This window comes from Dreissena polymorpha, chromosome 9 (genome assembly GCF_020536995.1).
Source record: "Dreissena polymorpha isolate Duluth1 chromosome 9, UMN_Dpol_1.0, whole genome shotgun sequence".
NCBI lineage: Eukaryota > Metazoa > Mollusca > Bivalvia > Myida > Dreissenidae > Dreissena > Dreissena polymorpha.
The window spans coordinates 104,529,220-104,551,825 of NC_068363.1; the positions used below are offsets into that span (position 1 = coordinate 104,529,220).

Genomic DNA, 22,606 nt, shown 5'->3' on the forward strand with positions numbered 1-22,606 from the left:
AAAGTTAGTCAGAATGTTTATCTCAGTGAAATGTAGGTTAAATTTGAAAGTGGGTCATGTTCTGTCAAAAAACTTGGCTGTCAAAAAACTTGGTCACCAGGTCATTTTCTCAAATCCTAGAAAAAAGTCTGTTGATGTAGGAGCATAAATTTTCTGAGCATGTCTTCATACTTGGAAGTTTGTTTGGCAGATTTTTAATATCTAAGACATAATTATATTAGTTGTTTTTTTTCAATATTGCTGATTTATCAAAGACACTGTTCGGAAAATTGTGACTTTCCAGGTGTTTTTTTCCTTCTTTGTAACCCGTCGAAAATCAGCCCTTTCACCTCAGATTTTTTTCCCCTCAGCTGGTAAATTTTCTCCTAGATTTCATTTTCCCCTCCCCCCAAAGAAATATTTGTTTAACCTTAAAATATATAAGTTGACCTGATCTAGTGTAGAAAATAGAACAATATTGCATAATGAAATTATCTCAGGGATTTCGATAGATTTTAGAAACCAGGAGTCAATAACCCCTGGATTGAAATTTTGAGGAGTCAAATTGAAAAATGCTGGGGTCAATTTTGAAGCGCGTTTATTGTGTTTTTGTCTGTATTATTCATTTTTTTTAGATAAAAAGATGCTCTAAGAGTTACACAATATCTTAAAAAGTTATACTGCTTTATTGAATAACAATACCATGATACATAACACAACATATTTTAATGAATTGACACGGCAGAAAAAAGGGTTGCATCAAAAGCGAGTCGTTTTTAATTTGCTCGCGTCAAAACGCAGGATTCTGCGTCTATTGAAATCCCTGTATCTGTTGCCTTGATTTTTTTTTAAAAACAGAAAAATATGTTAAATTGACTTTCCTTATTTTCCCATAACTCCGGCGTTTCGCGCAATTTCTTTCCCCAAAATCCGGCATTTCGCACAATTGTTTATCCCTCAAAAAAGGCCAGGCACTTTCACCCAAATTAGATAAAAAACCATACTTTCAGTAAAATTGATTAAAATAGGGTATGTAAATTGTATTTAAAGTGATACTATGGACATTTTTAGCTTGACTATTATATAAGAAATAAATATAGTGGAGCTATCCTACTCACCCCGGCGTCGGCGTTAGCGTGCAAATGTTAAAGTTTGCGTACTACCTCAAAAATGTGTATGTCTATTGACATTTTGCTTTAATATTGTGCATACTTGTTAACCAACATGACCCCAACCTATAAACAAGACTGACAACTGTTTCAAGCATTTTGACAGAATTATTGTCCCTTTTTACTTAGAATATGCATATTATTGATAAATCTATGTTAAAGTTTGCCTACTTACCCAAATATTACCTATGTCTTTTGACATATTGCTTTTATATTTTGCATACTTGTTTTCCAACATGACCACAACCTATAAACTAGAGCAGACAACGTTTTGCTTACATTGCCATAACTTCTTTATTTATGATCAGATTTTATTAATACAAAACAACACTTACCTGAATACCACAATTGATCCCATCCAAACAATACTCCGCGCCCCAACCCAGAGCTCTGCCCTCCCCCCTCCTCCCACCCCTCCTCCCAATTTTTTATTTTTATTGTTATTTTTGATAGATCATCTATTAAATGACCACACCCCACATTATACCCCCGTTTCAACCCCCCCCTACCCCCCCAAAAATAAATTTATCCTTTTTTTTATTTTTAAAAGATCGTCTAATAACTGACCACACCCCACATTATATTCCCTTCATAACCCCCCCTACACCCCATTTTTTTTGCATTTTTTTTAAAGATCGTCTAATAAATTATTGAATATGAACATTTCCCCATGATGACTTACGTTATACTGTCAAGTACTAGAATATTCAAGGGCGCTGTCCTCTGACAGCTCTTGCTCACTTTAGAATTTAGCTGAAAAGAATCGCCCGGTGAAAATAGTTAGTTAAAATGTGCTTACTGACCGATTATCTGCAACTCATCTTGCTACAAGTTGTTTGTAAAAAATATATATAATATTTGATATTTTACATGCCTGGTGAGTCCTCTAAGCCGAAATGATCCGTAAAACAAAAAAGTGTCTTTGTGTTTGTTCATATATTAGTTTAATTAAGGAATTGTTCCTATAATTTCTTGTAATTTATATTTCAGCCGATCTGTTCAGAAGACACCTGAGTACCGCCATGAGTCAGGTGTCTGACTTCAGCCGTCAGACCTTGGTTCAGCATGGACAAGAGCTGATATCTGCGCTTCTCACCTTAGCAAGACCTCAAAGATCTGTGACACCCGAGCCACCAAGGAGGGCCCCGATCCCCCGACAACCCACAGGTGACAGACGAAGATCCACCATTGTAAGGTTCAAGGCCTGTGCGCTCGACCACCCGCTCTACACATCAACAGCAACAGTGAATCAGACAGAGTTGTTAACCAAAGGTCTGGGTAGGCGACCAGACACCACCTTCTCCCTTCCATCTACTGGGACACAGTCTGACCTGAGAAACAAGATCATTGAGTTGTATCCTATTCTCCACACTATACCTTTTGAGTTGATGGTGGGTCAGGCACGATGCAAGTTGGAGTTGATTCCAAGGGAAAAGTCCCTTCAAGAGCTGAAAGCAGATACCAAATCGTGTGGTTTTGTGAGACTCTGGGTCCTACCAGACTACCATATTGGTCCCCAGATAACTGCTCCTACATCATCCGCCTCAATGCCAACCGTCACGCTTACACCAGCCATCCTGTCAACACCAGCAGTCAGGACTACACCAGCCATCCCGTCAACGCCAGCCATCATGACTACGCTAGACATCCCATCAATGCCAGCTGTCACGACTATGCCAGACATTCCGTCAACACCAGCCGACACGACTTCGCAAGCCATCCTGTCAATGCCAGCCATCATGTCAACGCCAGCCATCCTGTCAACGCCAGCCCTCACGACTACACCAGCTGTTGAGATTGACTATGATTTACAGATTGACGTTCCAGAAATTCAGGTTGGTTTGAAGTACAAACAGATCCATATAATGTATGCCAAGCTAAAATCTGGTGTAATAATAATAAATATTACACAAGAGGTCACATTTACTTCCTGATTTTAATGAAAATTGGTTGTTTATCAATAAATTCTAGACTGATTTTGTAAATGGGTCATATTTGATTAAAAAATAAATTAATTAATCACTAGGTCCAATCATATAAGTCACTAGGTCAGATCATAAAAGTCTGTTCGCATTTTGCTCATATCTTCCTTTGATCCTGTTGGATAGTTGTTTTAGGTAAGCGATTCAATGCCTTCATTATCTGTGAATGCTGCTTTGATAATCTCTTGCATTTAGTGTAAAATAGGCCTGATTGTGTATAACAACAACAAAAATATGGCTTACACAACATCAATATGTTCCTTCTTTGCACAATCATATGAATAACAGGGGGCCATAAATCAGCATAGTACCAAGCACTGTTTAAGTAAAGCTGTCGTTGATGGCACTGCACATGTGTTAACAAAAATTGATATCTCCATACAAAATCTGTAAATTTACAAATAAGTTGCACAAAAATAATATGGGGTATAATATTAGAAATATGATACACCACTTCAGACCTAATGACCTTTAAGTGACCTCCCAGTCAGCCACAAACATATAGCAGACCTGAGTGTTTTGGATTGGTCCCCTATAAGTATGGGCAGACTGGTCCGTCACTATAAGGTCATACCACCCTAAGTATAGACTATTCTTAACAAACATATTTCTTTTACAGAATGCACAGAGTGATTCCCTATATGAGCCAGCTGGGACACCCACGGTTCTCTTTCGACGTCAACAGACTGTCTTTGACATAGCCAGGTAAGTGATCAATACTAAAGTGTTTTGAAAAATGGCTCATTTGCTTATAAAGATCCTTTTTTCTTAAGCTACAATTTATCTTAAAGAATGTATGTTCTATATACGTTTATGAAAAAGTAAAATATTGATATTTTTCTATTTTGAAGTGAACATTTTTTTATATTTGACTTGAAGCAAAGAAAGAAGCAAAAGTCATGTGGTATTGCGTCACTGTAACATAAATAATTAATATCTTGATGAGCTTGGCCGAGCAATTACCAGCCTCCTGACAGTGCACTTAACAGTTACTGTTAGTTACACATTGGTCATTAGGTAATAATGTTTAATAACCAACAGTGGTCAGATGGCATGTGATCTTACCCTTTGCTTTTATGTCAAGAATCAGCATCACAAGCTTCCATGTAATACTTTAAGTATTAAAAAATTGACCTTTCCCTCACAGAGACATGGACCAGCCTGATGACCAGACAGCCAATCAGTCATCAGCCGTTCTGAATGAGTTCATCCCTGCTGTTCAAACAGCACAAGCCATTCTGTAAGAGCATATGATTTTTGATGTGCATGATATATTATGCATTATATCTTAAATAATCTTTATGTTTGAAATGAAGTGTTTTGATTAAAGACCTTGTTTTAAAATTCATGATTTTTCTATGGGGCTTCTTCTGCTTTCTTTTCATATCCTTGTTATAGAATAAACACTATTTCAAAAGAAAGCAGATTAATTATATTCATGTTTGAGCTACTACGCAAATGGACAGACCAAGCGAGAATTTAAACTAGAGATGGCAAAATTATTCCATTATTCTAATATTCGATTGAATGGTCAGTATTCTAATAACAGAACTGATATGAGCATATTCTCAATTAGGTCAAACGTTATTGCCCTAATATGTAATGACCTGCGAGCCGCTTACTTATTGGCACCCTAAAAAATTTGGGATTAACGTGTTTGCTGTGAAGTTCTTCGTGTCAAATTGATAACACGGCCCGTATCAGCATTGATTGCACAATGCAATATACACACACTAGGAAAGGCCCCGAACTGTTGTTTGTCAATTGGGTGCCAATTAACGGCTTTAATTGTGTTAATTAAGTGAATAATAATTAAGTTTTTGTGATCACAGTATGAACAGCCATTAAAATGTGTGAGGGTTTCAATTGACCAGCGAATAATAATTTAGTCTCTATGATAACAGTTTGAACAGACATTAAAATATGTCAATTACTCAAATTTCTCAAATGATATAAATTTTTGTTAGAAAACTTCAGAACAATTATTTTGTGATAAGGGTTATAATTTAAGTCTGAAAATTCCACCAGTCGGTTCGGAAGTATGGAAATACTTTACACAGTCTGTTGATAAGAAGACCGCTACTTGTTATGTGTGTAAAGTTAGTTTTACATATCCCCTGTCTACAACACATCTGTGGAACCATGTCACTGTTAATCTTTCTAGTTTTGCCCATTTACAGTATAAATCATAGTCGATAGCGAAACAATTATTTGATAGCAGCGTTAATAAACAGATGGGGGCAGTTTCATAAATGGTCAATCGATTAAATATCTGATTTGTTTTATTTTGAAATTTACCAGATCCTTGTAAAAATAGAAATTGCTATTTTGATCAAAATGTAACGTTATTTGAGATTTTGAATATGATTTAAGTAAAAAGTATGTTTCTGCAGACCTAGCCGTATAACAGATACTGCCAGAGAACGGCTCCAACAACTAGCCAGTACGTGCATCACCGGTCCCATTACAGACCCTATGCTCCTGGAGGTGAGACGAAACCATGTCATGAAAGACGCCCTAGGCACCATACGGTACTCACAAGATGACCTCAGCAGCAAACTCCAGATCAAGTTCATCGGTGAGGCGGGTGTTGATCTCGGTGGTCTCCGTCGCGAATTCTTTTCCCTCCTTGTATACCAGTTCAGCCATTCAGCGCTGACATCAGGTAAAGCTTATCATCTAGATTAGGAACCTTATAATGTCTGCCAAAGGAACAAGTAATTTTTATTGTAGTATTCTTTGTATATATCCTATAGACCAGTTTTGTTGTTGGCATGTAAATAATGCATAAAATATCAAGCTGTCATTGAAAGTCAAAAGTTAAAAATCCATAAAAGTGTAATGCAAGAAATACTGAACTCAAATTCCGTTTACAAATTAAAGTATGTGTCACATTATTAATGAAATTATATTGCTTGGCCTGTTGATTTTGTTGTTTTTTACTGGTCATATGGGATTAAATAATGTACACATTATTGTTAATGTAGAATACCTTGTAAACCGGTGCTTATGGGCGTGAGTGGCATGCATTCTCCATAACCACATATGAACAGACCCTATCAAACTGGGTCTGTTATTAATTCTATTTCTTGGATGCATTTTGTTCTACCAAAGGGGACATTTTCAGAATTATAGACAACTATGATGAGTAAATGCCCTTATTTGTATTCAAATTTATTATTCGTTTTTGGTGTTTCAGGTTCTCCTGGGCGCCTCACATTCAGGAAGAACTATGTGGAGCGTGAGAAAAACACCTTTTTCTACCTTGGCCAGCTGGTGGCTCTGTCCATTCTCCAAGATGGTCCAGGTCTGCCTGTGTTTGCTGACTGCTGTGGTCAAGAAGATCCTCGACATCAGAACCAATGGTGTGAATCCAAATGACCTCAATCCAGAGATGGTAGCAACACTTGCAAGGTAAATATTATAATATGTGTTAAAGACCTATGATTCTTGCATATCTGACTGAGAATTCCACTGCCTTCATTCATGCTGGGAAAACCTGTCTGGCACAGGGGGATGGAGGATGACTCGTAAGCAATTAAAACATTAAAATTACATCAGAACATTGTTCTCGACATTAATGTCATGGTGTTTTGTCACTTTCTCTTAATGAAGTCATAATACCACGCTTCTAAGAATATGTGTCCATAATAAAAACTATTTAAAATATTCCATTTCAGCTGTAAATCATTTCATTTTACTACTTGTTAAATATTTATGCAAGAAAAAATATCATTAGTTGTAGACTCAGACAAGAATTTCCAGGCCTCGTTACACAGTTTACTAACCTCACACACCCTAGCCAAATAGCAAATATTATTTGCATGAGTAATAGCAATATAGCTGAACATAATTTGATAATTAGAGGATAACAATTTGAAGTAGTCAATTCTTGATGAAAATTTATTTGATTGTGCTGAAATGAGTTAAAAGCAGTCCATCTGAGTCAAGATTTTTGTAAAATAGATCATATAATAAAGACGTATAATTTCAGATGACACATGACTCATCAGACAGAGAGTTACAAGAGCTGTATTTCAGCATTTACGACCAGCGAGAGGCAGCAGGCTTCATCCTCCCGTGTAACTCATTTAAAAAAGACCACATCCCTCTCCTGCAGTCCGCCCTTGTGAGCAACATGGTCCTGGATTGCAGAGATGAACTGGACCAGTTCATTGAAGGTAATGAGATATAATTATTATATTGAGTAACAAAGCTCCTCCAAATGTAATGTTTTTGTAAGCTGGCTAGTCAATAGATGATTGATTTTAATTCAAATTAAACACACATTTGTACAAGTGAATTTTAATTAAACATAAAAAATAGTGAAATTGGTGCTGGTCAAAACCTAAAAGCTTTCATGTATTAATCAAACATTTTAAATCAAACATTTTGATTAAACTGCCTTTAGTGCCAATATATAAGATGTGTGGTTGATTTATTTATTAAATTCCATAATATTCATTACTGGTTTTTTTAAAGTACATGCTTTTTATGAATCAACTGCATATGTCTAGACACTGTGTGTTATTAAACATGTAACTGCGTGATTGACAGCTCTATAAAATGACTGTTAGTAGCATTAAATCAATTTGATATTATCATTCCAGGTCTACGAACTCACAATGTGCTGACATTGGTGAGGGAGGAGAAGCTGTGCTGTCTCTTCAGCGGTGGGAAGCCTCCAGTCACCGCTGCTGATGTAAGAGGCCTGCTTAACTTCAAGTACCGTCAGGATATCAACCGGGAGGCTGACCGGGAAACTGGCCAGCAGTTTCTAAGATTTATTCAGGCGACGAAGGGTGATGGGGCCACTGTCAAGGGGATTACCCTGAAGCCACATGATGTCCTCATGTGAATGACGGGATCATCAGAAATCCCGGCTGTGGGTTTTTTCACAAGCTCATTGACATAGAGTTTGGGTTGGAAGAAATGGTTAACACATGTGCACTATGTGTAACTCTCAAGAATCTGACGCCGATGGTTGAGGACCCTGTGTTGTATTTCACTGAGCGTTTAATTAACTAATCAACATTTGGTGCTATGTGACATGTCTATATGTTATGGAGACTGTCAACTGTGTTGTACTTTTAGCTATCCTAAAAAGGAGAGTTCGAAACTGGGTCATGCTGGTTCAAAAACTTGGTCACAAGGTCAAAAAAAAGAAAACCTTGTTAACACTGTAGAAGTCACATTTGATGCCCAATCATTGTGTAACTTTGTCAAATTGTTTGTCTAATAATATGTTGGTTGAATTCAAAAATGGTCCCAGTCCCTTGAAAAATATGGCGGCCAGGGGGCGGGGCAGTATTCCTAATATGGCTCTAGAGAAACCTTGTGAACACTCTTGAAGTCACATTTTTTGCCTATTCATCATGAAACTTGGTCAAAAATTGGTTTCATTGATATTTTGAACGAGATCGAAAAAGCTTTATACGGTGTGAAGACAGCATGGAAAATATTCTGTGTCAATGCCGCATGTGGGGTTATATGTCACGTGTGTGACAACGCTCTCTAGTTATAAATATTTTTTTGAAAACCTGGTTTTGTGACAATTTTGTCCATTGTTTTTTTTTTTTTTTTTTTTTTTTTTACTGGAGCATTTGGGATCCAATGTTTACATTTATCAATATAAACCATTTAATGACAAACTTCAATACATGCCAACATCTGTGAACAGGCCCCAATTCTATTTATTTTGTTAGACAGAAATACAAATATATTTGTGTGCATATTTTTATTTGTTATGCAAATACTTTATATAAACGGGAGGAAATAATATCTACCCTTATTTTTTATTATTTTGTAATAATTATTTAGTTATGTTAACTGGAGCTTTAAAAATCTTCTGTTAAAGCTTAAGACTTCTCAGCCATCATTTATCAATATGTTTTAAAAGTTACTATTTTCCTCAAATGTTTAGTATTTGAAAGTGATGTAATAAATTGTATTGAACTTTTTTAATGGAATATGGTCATACATACATGCATTGCCCAAAAAATGTGCAAGTTATTTTAAGAATTAAAAAAAAATAGATCACATGCCTTAACAAATTGTTTGGTTACTTATTTCAACACTGGGATTTTCGGGTCACCGGCTACAATAGTAGCTGCGACAAAAGTCACAAATATGGATCACTTCTCCATCATCTGTGTGTATGTTTCTGTCCATCAAACTGACCGAAGCATACATTGAGTATAAAGATATCAACTTCATACAAACATATATCATATTGTTTGAAAGAACAATAGTATTAAGTGTGAAATGTTTAACGGACCGACAACATGTTTAAGAAGAGTTTCTTTTAACAATTATATATTTGATTATGTTTTCATTTTAATAGGTTTAACTCTTTCTGTGTTGAACATTTCAGATTAATCGGCCGACTCGCTTGGAAATTAGGAAACTTAAAAGTTGCCTAAACTTGCAAAAAACGCCATTTAAGTGTGACATTTATTTTTTGGTAAATAAGAAGTGCTTGTGAAAAATATTATAGTATCATATTAAATTATGTTTGTATTTATACTGTAGCAAGACTATCTGTCTTTCTCAGAAAGTCATTTTCAAGAAAAAAAACAAGCATTTGCTAATTGTCTTACACAGTCACAACTTGGTAGTGTGTCTCTTCTAATTCTCACTGTTTGATGATATCAGATTTTTATGAAAAAGCTATCTTCACTTATTCTCAAGACCCTAGCACAGGTATACATTTTTCAGTCAAACTTATATGCTGACAAGTAACAACTGTACATTGCATGGAATATGTGTCCCAACATTCACGGGTTTTGTCCCAACAGTCAAGGCTGTTTAAAGTGCCTCTTTGTCTGCTTTAACATTACCCTAAACATGAGTATGCATGTCATTGTGTTCATTGAACATTGAGAGAATAAAACTGGTCTTTGACCTTTCAGGTTTATAAATTCATCATACTAACTTTAGAAACTTTTTGTCGCAACAGTCACGACTGATGTACTATACACAGATCACAAACTTTTAATGGGCCCAAAAATTATGACTTTGTGGTCCAAATAATTCCCAAACTTCTGTTATTTTAATTTTATTACATTGTAGTGTAAAATATGCATAAATACACACAAAATAATGCTCTTAATGCAATTGAACATGTCCCAACAGTCACATTTATGTATTTATTAATTCTTAACAATATCTACAATAAACTGTTAAATATTTCAACTGAAATTATTTTTCTTCCTGCTTTGGTTTTCATTGTGCATAAAATAATGAAAAATATAGATCTACTAGGTACTTTTGAGTAAAAAATACTGAATTATCAAATGGCAATAAATTAAGTAGTAAGTGCAACATAATATTACGTTTTTATACTAAGTCTTAGTTTTCAAAAACTAATGTACAAGATTACTGTCCTTTCCAGGCCTCGACACTAACGGTGGTCCGGGGACCCGAGGCCCCCAGATTTTGGCGAGGACCACCAGTTCTTTCAAGCTGGGTGGTCCTCCGGGGGCAGGTATAAAACCCGGAAATATCCGGAAATCTTTATGGTAAAACCCGGAACCGATATAAATGGTTATAACTTCATTATTATTCGTCCGATATTAATTATAATGGTACCGTTGTAAAGAAGATCCTCTACAGATTCTAACCATATCAAAATATTTTATGGCAGGGTCGTAGTCGGCCTGTAAATCGCGGACAAAGTCGGCCTGTTTTAACGTTTTTTTTTTACACATGCAAATGCCGAAAAGAAAACCCGGAACCGATATAAATGGTTATAACTTCATTATTATTCGTCCGATATTAATTATAATGGTACCGTTGTAAAGAAGATTCTCTACAGATTCTAACCATATCAAAATATTTTATGGCAGGGTCGTAGTCGGCCTGTAAATCGCGGACAAAGTCGGCCTGTTTTAACGTTTTTTTTTACACACGCAAATGCCGAGAAGAAAACCCGGAACCGATATAAATGGTTATAACTTCATTATTATTCGTCCGATATTAATTATAATGGTACCGTTGTAAAGAAGATCCTCTACAGATTCTAACCATATCAAAATATTTTATGGCAGGGTCGTAGTCGGCCTGTAAATTGCGGACAAAGTCGGCCTGTTTTAACTTTTTTTTTTACACACGCAAATGCCGAGAAGAAAACCCGGAACCGATATAAATGGTTATAACTTCATTATTATTCGTCCGATATTAATTATAATGGTACCGTTGTAAAGAAGATCCTCTACAGATTCTAACCATATCAAAATATTTTATGGCAGGGTCGTAGTCGGCCTGTAAATCGCGGACAAAGTCGGCCTGTTTTAACGTTTTTTTTTTACACATGCAAATGCCGAAAAGAAAACCCGGAACCGATATAAATGGTTATAACTTCATTATTATTCGTCCGATATTAATTATAATGGTACCGTTGTAAAGAAGATCCTCTACAGATTCTAACCATATCAAAATATTTTATGGCAGGGTCGTAGTCGGCCTGTAAATCGCGGACAAAGTCGGCCTGTTTTACCTTTTTTTTTTACACACGCAAATGCCGAGAAGAAAACCCGGAACCGATATAAATGGTTATAACTTCATTATTATTCGTCCGATATTAATTATAATGGTACCGTTGTAAAGAAGATCCTCTACAGATTCTAACCATATCAAAATATTTTATGGCAGGGTCGTAGTCGGCCTGTAAATTGCGGACAAAGTCGGCCTGTTTTAACGTTTTTTTTTACACACGCAAATGCCGAGAAGAAAACCCGGAACCGATATAAATGGTTATAACTTCATTATTATTCGTCCGATATTAATTATAATGGTACCGTTGTGAAGAAGATCCTCTACAGATTCTAACCATATCAAAATATTTTATGGCAGGGTCGTAGTCGGCCTGTAAATCGCGGACAAAGTCGGCCTGTTTTAACGTTTTTTTTTACACACGCACATGCCGAGAAGAAAACCCGGAACCGATATAAATAGTTATAACTTCATTATTATTCGTCCGATATTAATTATAATGGTACCGTTGTAAAGAAGATCCTCTACAGATTCTAACCATATCAAAATATTTTATGGCAGAGTCGTAGTCGGCCTGTAAATTGCGGACAAAGTCGGCCTGTTTTAACGTTTTTTTTTACACACGCAAATGCCGAGAAGAAAACCCGGAACCGATATAAATGGTTATAACTTCATTATTATTCGTCCGATATTAATTATAATGGTACCGTTGTAAGGAAGATCCTCTACAGATTCTAACCATATCAAAATATTTTATGGCAGGGTCGTAGTCGGCCTGTAAATTGCGGACAAAGTCGGCCTGTTTTAACGTTTTTTTTTACACACGCAAATGCCGAGAAGAAAACCCGGAACCGATATAAATGGTTATAACTTCATTATTATTCGTCCGATATTAATTATAATGGTACCGTTGTAAAGAAGATCCTCTACAGATTCTAACCATATCAAAATATTTTATGGCAGGGTCGTAGTCGGCCTGTAAATCGCGGACAAAGTCGGCCTGTTTTAACGGTTTTTTTTACACACGCAAATGCCGAGAAGAAAACCCGGAACCGATATAAATGGTTATAACTTCATTATTATTCGTCCGATATTAATTATAATGGTACCGTTGTAAAGAAGATCCTCTACGGATTCTTACCATATCAAAATATTTTATGGCAGGGTCGTAGTCGGCCTGTAAATCGCGGACAAAGTCGGCCTGTTTTAACGGGTTTTTTTACACACGCAAATGCCGTAAAGAAAACCCGGAACCGATATAAATGGTTATAACTTCATTATTATCCGTCCGATATTAATTATAATGGTACCGTTGTAAAGAAGATCCTCTACAGATTCTAACCATATCAAAATATTTTATGGCAGGGTCGTAGTCGGCCTGTAAATCGCGGACAAAGTCGGCCTGTTTTAACGGGTTTTTTACACACGCAAATGCCGTAAAGAAAACCCGGAACCGATATAAATGGTTATAAATGCATTATTATTCGTCCGATATTAATTATAATGGTACCGTTGTAAAGAAGATCCTCTACATTTTCTAACCATATGAAAATATTTTATGGCAGGATCGTAGTCGGCCTGTAAATCGCGGACAAAGTCGGCCTGTTTTAACGGTTTTTTTTACACACGCAAATGCCGTAAAGAAAACCAGGAACCGATATAAATGGTTATAAATGCATTATTATTCGTCCGATATTAATCGTAATGGTACCGTTGTAAAGAAGTTCCTCTACAGTTTCTAATAAAATATAAAATAGTTTATGGCAGGGTCAGAGTCGGCCTGTAAATCGCGGACAAAGTCGGCCTGTTTTAACGGGGGTTTTTTACACACGCAAATGCCGTAAAGAAAACCCTGAAAAGGAAAAAGGGAATTATAAAAACATTATTATTAATTCGATATTAATTATAATGGTATCGTTGCAAAGAAGAACCTCCACAGTTTCTAACCATGTTAAAATATTTTATGGCAGGGTCAGTGCCAACCTGTAAATCGCGGTCAAAATTGACCGAAAAATACCGTTTTGTTTTTGTACACAAAACAATGTCTTGAGGAAAACACGTAAAAGCTAAAAGGGGCTATAAAAGCATCCTTTTTCTAACCGACCATACATTTTTGGTACCGTTGTTATGGTTTTCTTCCACTGTTTCTAAATATGTAAAAAAAATTGTGAGAAAGCATAATATGAAATAAGGCGATGCATCAAAGCGAGCTCAATTAATCTGTAATAGAAGAAACCACGGACTCTAGATGACAATATACAATATACGCACCGTGAAGAAACTAACTCACAACTTATATACAGATAATATTTGAATTAAATCATTAAAGGCACTTCTAGCAGAAGAACCTGGAGTTCGTAAAGACTTTTATTAAAAAGTAAGGAAATGAACTTTCAATTATTACTTTAATCAGCAATTCAACAACAAACGGGCCATATTAAAGGGTTTCATGTGACCTAATGAACTGAACTGTTAGCCCAAAAACCCCGCCCAAAACAGACTGTCATACTATTCGTTGCCATCCTTGCAACCACAATTTACCTACGAAGGTCAGATCGGGATTCGAACCCGAAACCACCCATTAGCCATCTAAATAAGATATGATTCCGGCCTGGGTTGCTCTACCAATTAAGCTATTCTGACCTTTTGAAAAATATATGGGTAAACTGCAATTCTGTTGAATAGCATGATTAACTTGCTTAGAAAAACGTTTCCAAAGATACATGTACATTTCATTGAAATTGTTTTATGATTTAGAACGATATATTGGCAGTTTAAAAGGTCACACGAGGCAATGTTTGAAAAGCCCACAAAAGCTTCCGTTTGTAAAATGGTGATAATTTGCCGACCGTGTAGTTCATATAAACCCTTATTTTGCACAAATCGGGAAGAAACATTTATGGATCGAAAACCAACTGCAGATAAGAGCAACATAACAGTCCTTGTAACTAAGTAACTTTTTTGTTTTAAAATCGCACAAAAGCTGCTGTTTGTAAAATAGATAAAATCACCTTATGTCGGCACACATCTGAAGTATATATGGTTCGAATACCAACTGCGGATAAGAGCAACTAAACAGTCCGGGGCAATTGCACTTTACCGGTACGCACTATAACCCAAGCCCTTATAATTAGTGTTAAGTTGCGCAAATTTCGGAATCCATGATGGCAGCGTACCGGTAAAGTGCAATATAGCCAACATAAATAAGGAGTTAAAGCGGGACTGCACGATTTGTGTCAAATATGTTAATCAGCAATTAAACAACAAACAGGCCATATTAAACGGTTTCATGTGACTAGACGAACTGATGAACTGAACGGTTAGCCCAAAACCCCGCCGAAAACAAATTGTCACACTATCCGTTTCCAGCCTTGCAACCACAAGTTTACCTACGAAGTTCAGATCGGGATTCGAACCCGAACCCACCCATGAGCCATCTAATGATACCGGCCTGGGTTGCTCTACCAATTAAGCTATCTGACCTTTTGAAAAATATGTAGGTAAACTGCAATTCTGTATAATAGCATGAAAGACTTGCTCAGCAAAAGTTTACAGTTATTCGCACATCCCTGCTCATAGCAAAACACAAATGACTAACATAAAATCTTTTTCCGTAAATTTATAAATCTTTAATCGAAACATCTTCATTCATTTTCATAAGATAATGTTTTATTAATTTTGCATTGCCTTGTGGCTTTACATTTAATTTAGGAGATTTGTGACGTATATCGTGTGTGGTCATTTCAGTGACGAAAAAAACTAGTTTTACCTCAAAATATTTAACATACAGTCCACACAGGCTAAACAGGGTCGACACTCTTCGCTGTTATGACATTTTTCGTTTAAATGAAGTCTCTTCTTAGCAAAAATACCATTAAGGCGGAAAGTGTCGTCCCTCATAAGCCTGTGCAAACTGCACAGGCTAATCTGGGACGACACTGTACGCACATGCATTATGCCCAGTTTTCTCAGAATACGACACATAGTTTAAACGCATTTTCGATAGAATTAGCGACGACATATGAACGTGGTTTGTTTTTAACAGTTAATTATTTATTCAAAGCATCATCAAATGCAAAACGTATTTAGGATTGTTTGTTTGTCATGCATTATTGTAAACTTCGATAAGATTAAAAAAAGAGCATACATGTGTATGTGGTTAAAAAAATTTAAGATAAATTGAAAGAGAGCATAATGTGGATGTGCATTTCGTTTGACTCTCTGGATTTTAATGACAAGTCGGACGTGGCATTTTAGTTAACAGTAAAATATTTGTTAAAAATTCGAACGAGCCAAAACGCATTTTGGATCTTGTGTTTGTCATGCATACTAGAAAACTTCCATAGGCATAAAATAACTCGCTTCTACGTGATCGCGGGTTTGTAAAAAAAAATGGTCAGAATGGTTAGCGTTCGAAACAAACGTTATCAATAATGGTGTGGTTTAAATTAAATTTCGAAAAAGTGACGGCAGTACAAAAATGGTTGTGCATATCATTGTAAATATACCTTTAGACTTTTTTTCATTGTATATTCGGAGTCCAATGCAATCAATGACGATTTGTCCAGTATACTTATTGAATTATCTGTCTATTTGTAAATCCAGTATGAAATTTATCAAACCCATTTTGATACTTAAAATACTTTCAAATATATATGCATTTAAATACAAGCAAAGTTCGGATTTCAATACACATATCTATACTTAGATTCTCAAAACCATACCCATATCAGTAATTTTAGTCGAAAAACTCACCCCGTATTTTCGGTACATCCCTATATACCCGTATATAGGAAGTTTCCCCCCCCCCCCTTTTTCCGGGGCTGGATGTCGAAGGCATAAATTGCATTTTATTGGACGAGATAGATTAATTTGTTATAATGGAAATGACACCATAAAAGTAACTGTACTGGAGGATATCATTACATTATATCTAAATAGATATCATATTTATAAACATTAAGATATAATTGTTGTACCATAATCACATACCTTTATCTCAGTGCTTGTTCATCTCAAATTACATTGTGCAGTATGGACACAACCATTTTTCATCTTGGTTTGTCATTGTGTACCCAACACATTTTTTGTGAAACCATCTATTCATTTTGCATCTTTTATTGTCACATTCCACCATATCGCCAACTATATCAGGCAACTTACAAGCGCAAAAAATCTTAATAGAACAACTTTTTGCTACTTTACACGGCATTTTTGGCATTTTTTCTATTTTTGGAAATGTTGTAAAATGTTGTTTAGTAATACATTCTAATAAATGTGCTCTCATTCTTGGTATATCATATCTGATAATTGAAAAATCTACATCATAATTGTTGTGTAACACCTCAGTAAGATTGGCAATAGCAAAAACACCACAATCTGTGTAATTAGGTTGACGTTGTACGTCGGGTATTTGTACTTGTACACTGCGCTCTCCATTTTCATAGATTTGAGCGATTTGAATAGAAATACTACTGTTTAGAGTTCTTGGAGATTTTAAACTGTCCACCACAATAACATGTCGATCTTTCTGTGATTGGTATGATAATACCCAGTGATTACTGGCGTTGTAATGTATTTGGGCGGACGGGGGATTTTGTTTCGTTAAACGTTTATTTATATCCCAGGTACCTAAATCATGATTAAAGTACGGAGCAAGAAGTGTGTTCTGCATCCCACTGTCAAGCGCGAATTGTTCTTTTAGCATTTGCTGACATTTGTTTATTATTGGGTCGTTCAGCCACCCGGTTCCGTGCCCTTGGGAGTAGTTCGGATATAAGGATAGTCGCGCTTGGTGTAGCGTTGTGTACCCCTTCACAGAGTGCCACGATGTCCTCAAAAACTCGAACCGGGGTCTTTGTGCCGATGTCGTTTGCACCGACGACGAAAACAACAACCTGTAAATATGGTTTAATGTACAATGAACGGGATTTGATGTGAAGAAAAAACAATATATTCATGTTCCGTTCATACTAGAGAAATTGAGAAAAATAAGATTCAGGTGAGATGGGGACAAAGAAGGATGAAAATTCTTATCGCGCATGCATACGACCAGTTTCTTATGTTTTACCTTAAATTGGTGGGGTCATCACAGGGGAGGGGCTCAGGCGGGCACAAATATTGACCAAGCGTGACCAAATGACCGTTACTTGGGCATTCATAACGTTGCATATAAGTGACACGAGTGTGGTCCTTTATGAAAATTTCGGTTTAGGGGACTCAGAAAATTTAGTTGAAAATCCTAACAAGTATTATTAAAGTACGGAATCCGGATAGTGCTATTAATAATCTCGTCCTACTTTATATACGATTGTGATAAAACAAGTAATATCAAGAAACATGATAATTATAATGACGATTCTATAGTGTGCGGTCATTTATTCGGCGTAAGCTGCATAAGCCAGCTTTTCACCTTAGCCTGACCTTTGTAAGTGTCCAATAAAATTCCAATAAAATTTCCCGCGGCTAGGTACGAATGAATACACTTCATTTATTCCATTGGCTGATTTGAGTATACCACCAGAACATTGGAAACATATCCGCGTCTTTGTAACACTGTTTTACTGTATGAAACAATTTTATCTCGTATGAAAAGGCTTAATAGATAGAACAGTTTTACACTCAATTCTCGACATCAATACAGTTTGTGCGTACACCTTTTATTTTCAGAGTATTACCAGCGCAAGAGCGTTTATACTTAAAAGGCTATGTTCTCATATTTAGTACTTACTTCCTTATTCCTGTCAACATGTTAACATGTAAAAGTATAAAGAGCAATGGAAGCGAGGCCTCACTTTAAAGCATTGCATTTAAACCCGCGAGGTATATCGGGTCAATTCGCGGACATTCAGAGTTTATATACAGGTCATCACCGGAGTTGGCGGCCAGTAAAATAATCGTTATATAATAAAGACGCTATCCGTGAACTAGGTGACCTGGAATTTTCTTTAGACCAGAAATATGTTAAATGAAGATATTCAGCAATATAATTATGGTATGTAAATAATAGATTCTTAATGTGTTTTCAACAATACAATGATAAATATTATTGTTGATAAATTTAACAATAATTATTCGTCCATATTGCCTAATGTACTAAAGTGATATTATGAGCATGTAACAGTTTATAGGTGTCTATCGCAACCGTTGATTATTTTTGATGTTTCTACTTCATCTACACTTATATTAATTAATGCAGCATCATCATACTAAAACAATATACCAGAAAGAGAAAAATAATGCATTTGACTATCAACCGTACTTTCGTTTGACAACTGATCATGCGTTTACGAGTTGAACCTAAATTTAGTTTTAGTGCAGATTTGTTCATACGACACAAAGACACGAAATTGTTTTACGGATCATTTCAGCTTACAGGACTGGGTGGGTCACGTAAGAATATCGAATATAAAATATATTTTTATAAACAACTGGTAGCAAGGTGAGTTGCAGATAATTAATCAGTAACCACATTTTAACTAACTATTTTGACCTGTTAATTCTTTTCAGCTCAATTCAACAGTGCAAAATGCCCATAATATCACTTTATGCATTAGCACGATGATAATTGATACTGTTAATAATCGAATCAAATAGCATTGCCCGACAAACCACTAAAACAGGTTTGTTCGAAGAACGCGCCTATAAATACGGATACTTCTCGTGTGGCCGGTTGACTCATATGTTTAAATTTCACTTCCATTCTTCTTTTGGTTTTCTGTTTTGTATCTATAGGTTTATGACCAGCAATATGTTATAATGTAAAATAAGCCGCGAAAACTCCCCGTAACATCCCGTACTGCGTGCGATGCAGCTAAGAACTGCACAGAAAAAGACATTCGCTATACTTGATCTCATTCATTAAACTATTTACGCCGTATATCTTTTTTAAAGATATTTCTTGTTTTTCAATTACAAATGTTTCACTATGAGTTGTGTATTAGGCGGCATCGAATTTACTGTGTATCTCATTTCTGGAGAAAATCCTATAATGAATTCACTGATAAGGATCGTGTGTATTCATTTTGGATACAATGTATTCATGGCTCAATTCGCACTATTACAGGTATGGCACACCGTACTGTGTACGAATAAACAATGCATATTAAAAACTTCAAAAACAGAAACACAGTTGAAAGCGAGTTGATACGGATTTAACTGTATTATTCAGTATAATACTTACAAATATACACAATCAATTTTTGCAAAAGATGTTATTGAAATTCCGTAGTATGGTTCTGATATTCTAGATGTGGTCAGAAGATATGACCAAACATTTACAAGGGTGTTTTAATGATATAATAGAATAACACTAACACATACAAGCGTGTTTTTATTTACATTGCCTCGATCAAAATGCTCAACCTTATTCAACATATGAATATTTTTTTTCTTAACCAAGGAAACATACATGCTTTATAAAATGAACACTTTTTCATATACGGAATACTGTATAAATACTGTGTTTGACGGTAATAGCCGTTTTACTGAGACAGTGAATTGTTATCATGAATAACAATTTACACATAAGTATTAACCTTTGTATGGGGGAATTAGGTATTCAGATTCAGGAACAATTGGGGTTAATAGAATCAGATATTCCAATGGCCATAACTTTCTAAATAATAGACAGTATATAACTTTCCGCAATTACGCACAACTGCATGTCGCCCTGAATAATGTCCATGAGTTGAAAGAAAATCAATTGAAATTGCAAGGAGATGCGTTCACACAAAATTATTCTTATACTAAGTATATTGAAGATATAATCATATGGTCATTATTTCAGTTTAATGGCATGCGATGTTTAAATTTCCGAATAAATGAAGTGTAAAAAAAATGAAATTATTGAATACTAACTATTTATTGCATTTAATCTTTAAAAAATCACAATTTGGAAAACTCACGTTTTTTCGCAAATATTGCAAGTTCGCGACTCATTTTCACAATTCTGAAGAATTCGCGACTTCAGAAATTTCACAAATTAGGCATGTTTCTTCAATGGCCATTATATACTTTCTTTAGCGCGTTACATGACTTAACGAGTGTTGGTTTCTATTCAAATCTGCTAAATAATGCGCTCTTAATTAGAATCGCATAAACGGTTTTGGTGGCATTGTTGATGACGTAAATTACTTAGATTATAAGACTTATACTACTAAATGCTGATTGAGCAAATACGACGTAAACAGATCATAATTTCAACAAAGTCATAATCTTGATGCAATTTATATTTTTATGAACGTGTTTACACGAGCATTAATTTGTACCCGCGCTTTCGGTAAATCTAGTAACCGTTTATAGATATATAAATATATTTACGTAAAACAATGACACTGCGATAAGATGCACTAACGCGCATAATATAAAATGGTTTAAGAAATCAAGTATATTATGACCAGGTCGGAAATTAACTCATTAGCAATGGTTACCCACGCTTGATTTATAACTAACAGACCCTAAAAACAACGACAATATTTACATAGCTTACAATTAAAGACTATATCAGTTATAAATTATGTCAACCCTCCTGAACATCAACATACAACGGACAGTGAACGAGTACATGTATTTCATCCTCGATCTTATCTGTACAATGAAAACAAGTTCTGTTACATAGCTCATTATTTTCATTCCGGCCGGTCTCTAGCCTGACTACTGAACATACTAATATTCGCGAATAAACCTGAGTTCACAGAAATGAATGCTATTTACATTATTATTTCATGTTTCAAAATCAGTGTGCACTTAATCAACTAGATCTAATAATTAGCACTTACTCATTCGTACAATAACAAAAAATCTGTATAAATTAAGACTCGTTTCATGAAGACTGAAATCAAAATCATGATGAGAGCTCGAATATACGAATTTGAGTTTTTTAGTGAATTTTACTTTAAACGAGAACATTGCACTATGAATGCATACTAATTCGTTGATTTTGGACCAATTCGTACAAGTTTTTACCCGCAGCCTTGGAGCGTTCAAGTCTCTCTCTCTCTCTCTCTGGTGTTAAATGCAATATACGTTTACAATCTCATATTTTTGTGCAGTTATTTCAGCTTGTGGTCTTGTTTACAGTAGACGTTTAAAACGATTTTACTACTAGCGAAAGGCAAGTCAGTCTTTCGTTGATTTTTTTGTTCTAAAAAGTGCTTTCTGCAATGCGTGCTTATACTTTTGTAAGATACGCTAAAAAGAAGTACAATTCCTTTTACCAAAATATGAATCATTTTCTGCACACGTGAAATGCAAATTATTTCATTGCGAATGAGATGCTAATAGACTGATGTAATGACAGCGATGAATTTAAAGAATCTGTTTGTCTTACATGTACACTATACATGAAAGGAAGGTATCATTAATCTCGTTTATTTTATATATATTATTATGAAAAATTATTTCGTTAAAGGCATAGTCAAACGGAAAAACTTTTCATGGTTATTATAATATATCATTCCTTCACTAAAATGAATGATATATCTTTGGATAGTTGTCAATTTTGTGGTTTAAATTTGAAATGTCATAATATGTAACGTCTCTTACAGAGTATATTATATATACGATTTTGTAGTGACTGTCATGTTTTATACATAGCACACACAATGCACCCATATCCGATTTTTCGTCATTTAAAGTCAAAAGTTTCAATTGGTTGCATCAAAATATCACTCACTACAAGTTGGTTTTTAACTACTTCAAAAAATGAAAATGCCCCTTTAATTGACTATAGAGGATTTGACACCATTGAGTTAATGCTGTTAGTACAGATGACATAATAGTTTCAGATTTTAATTCGCACCGTTCGCTTAACTCAACGTTCAATGGCACGCGAACTTATTATTGTAACTAATGCAAGCTAAAAATAATATGTGAATATTTTCTAAAAAAAACACTATCCTGCGAAAATGGATCTTATTTAATTGTGGTTCCCTCTTATGTTGTCCGTCGACTTTAAGAATAATGTGTCAGTAATAAAAGTAT

The 22,606-nt window shown here is 35.3% G+C and overlaps 1 protein-coding gene across 6 annotated transcripts in view; it reads left to right on the top strand.

Annotated features, from left to right (window-relative positions):
• LOC127843782 (uncharacterized) overlaps positions 1 to 7,261 on the top strand; it is a 32,956-nt gene extending 25,695 nt beyond the window's left edge. For 2 of the 6 annotated variants that reach the window (XM_052373578.1, XM_052373579.1), the window contains 6 exons: positions 2,139 to 2,983; positions 3,750 to 3,835; positions 4,278 to 4,370; positions 5,524 to 5,795; positions 6,330 to 6,544; positions 7,125 to 7,261. In XM_052373578.1, the coding sequence (XP_052229538.1) occupies positions 2,139 to 2,983; positions 3,750 to 3,835; positions 4,278 to 4,370; positions 5,524 to 5,795; positions 6,330 to 6,511 (1,478 nt within the window). In that variant the 3' untranslated portion in view covers positions 6,512 to 6,544; positions 7,125 to 7,261. The remainder of the gene's footprint in view (positions 1 to 2,138; positions 2,984 to 3,749; positions 3,836 to 4,277; positions 4,371 to 5,523; positions 5,796 to 6,329; positions 6,545 to 7,124) is intronic. The other 4 variants (XM_052373574.1, XM_052373576.1, XM_052373575.1 and 1 more) reach the window with 4 other exon arrangements.
• Positions 7,262 to 22,606: the final 15,345 nt, after the last annotated feature.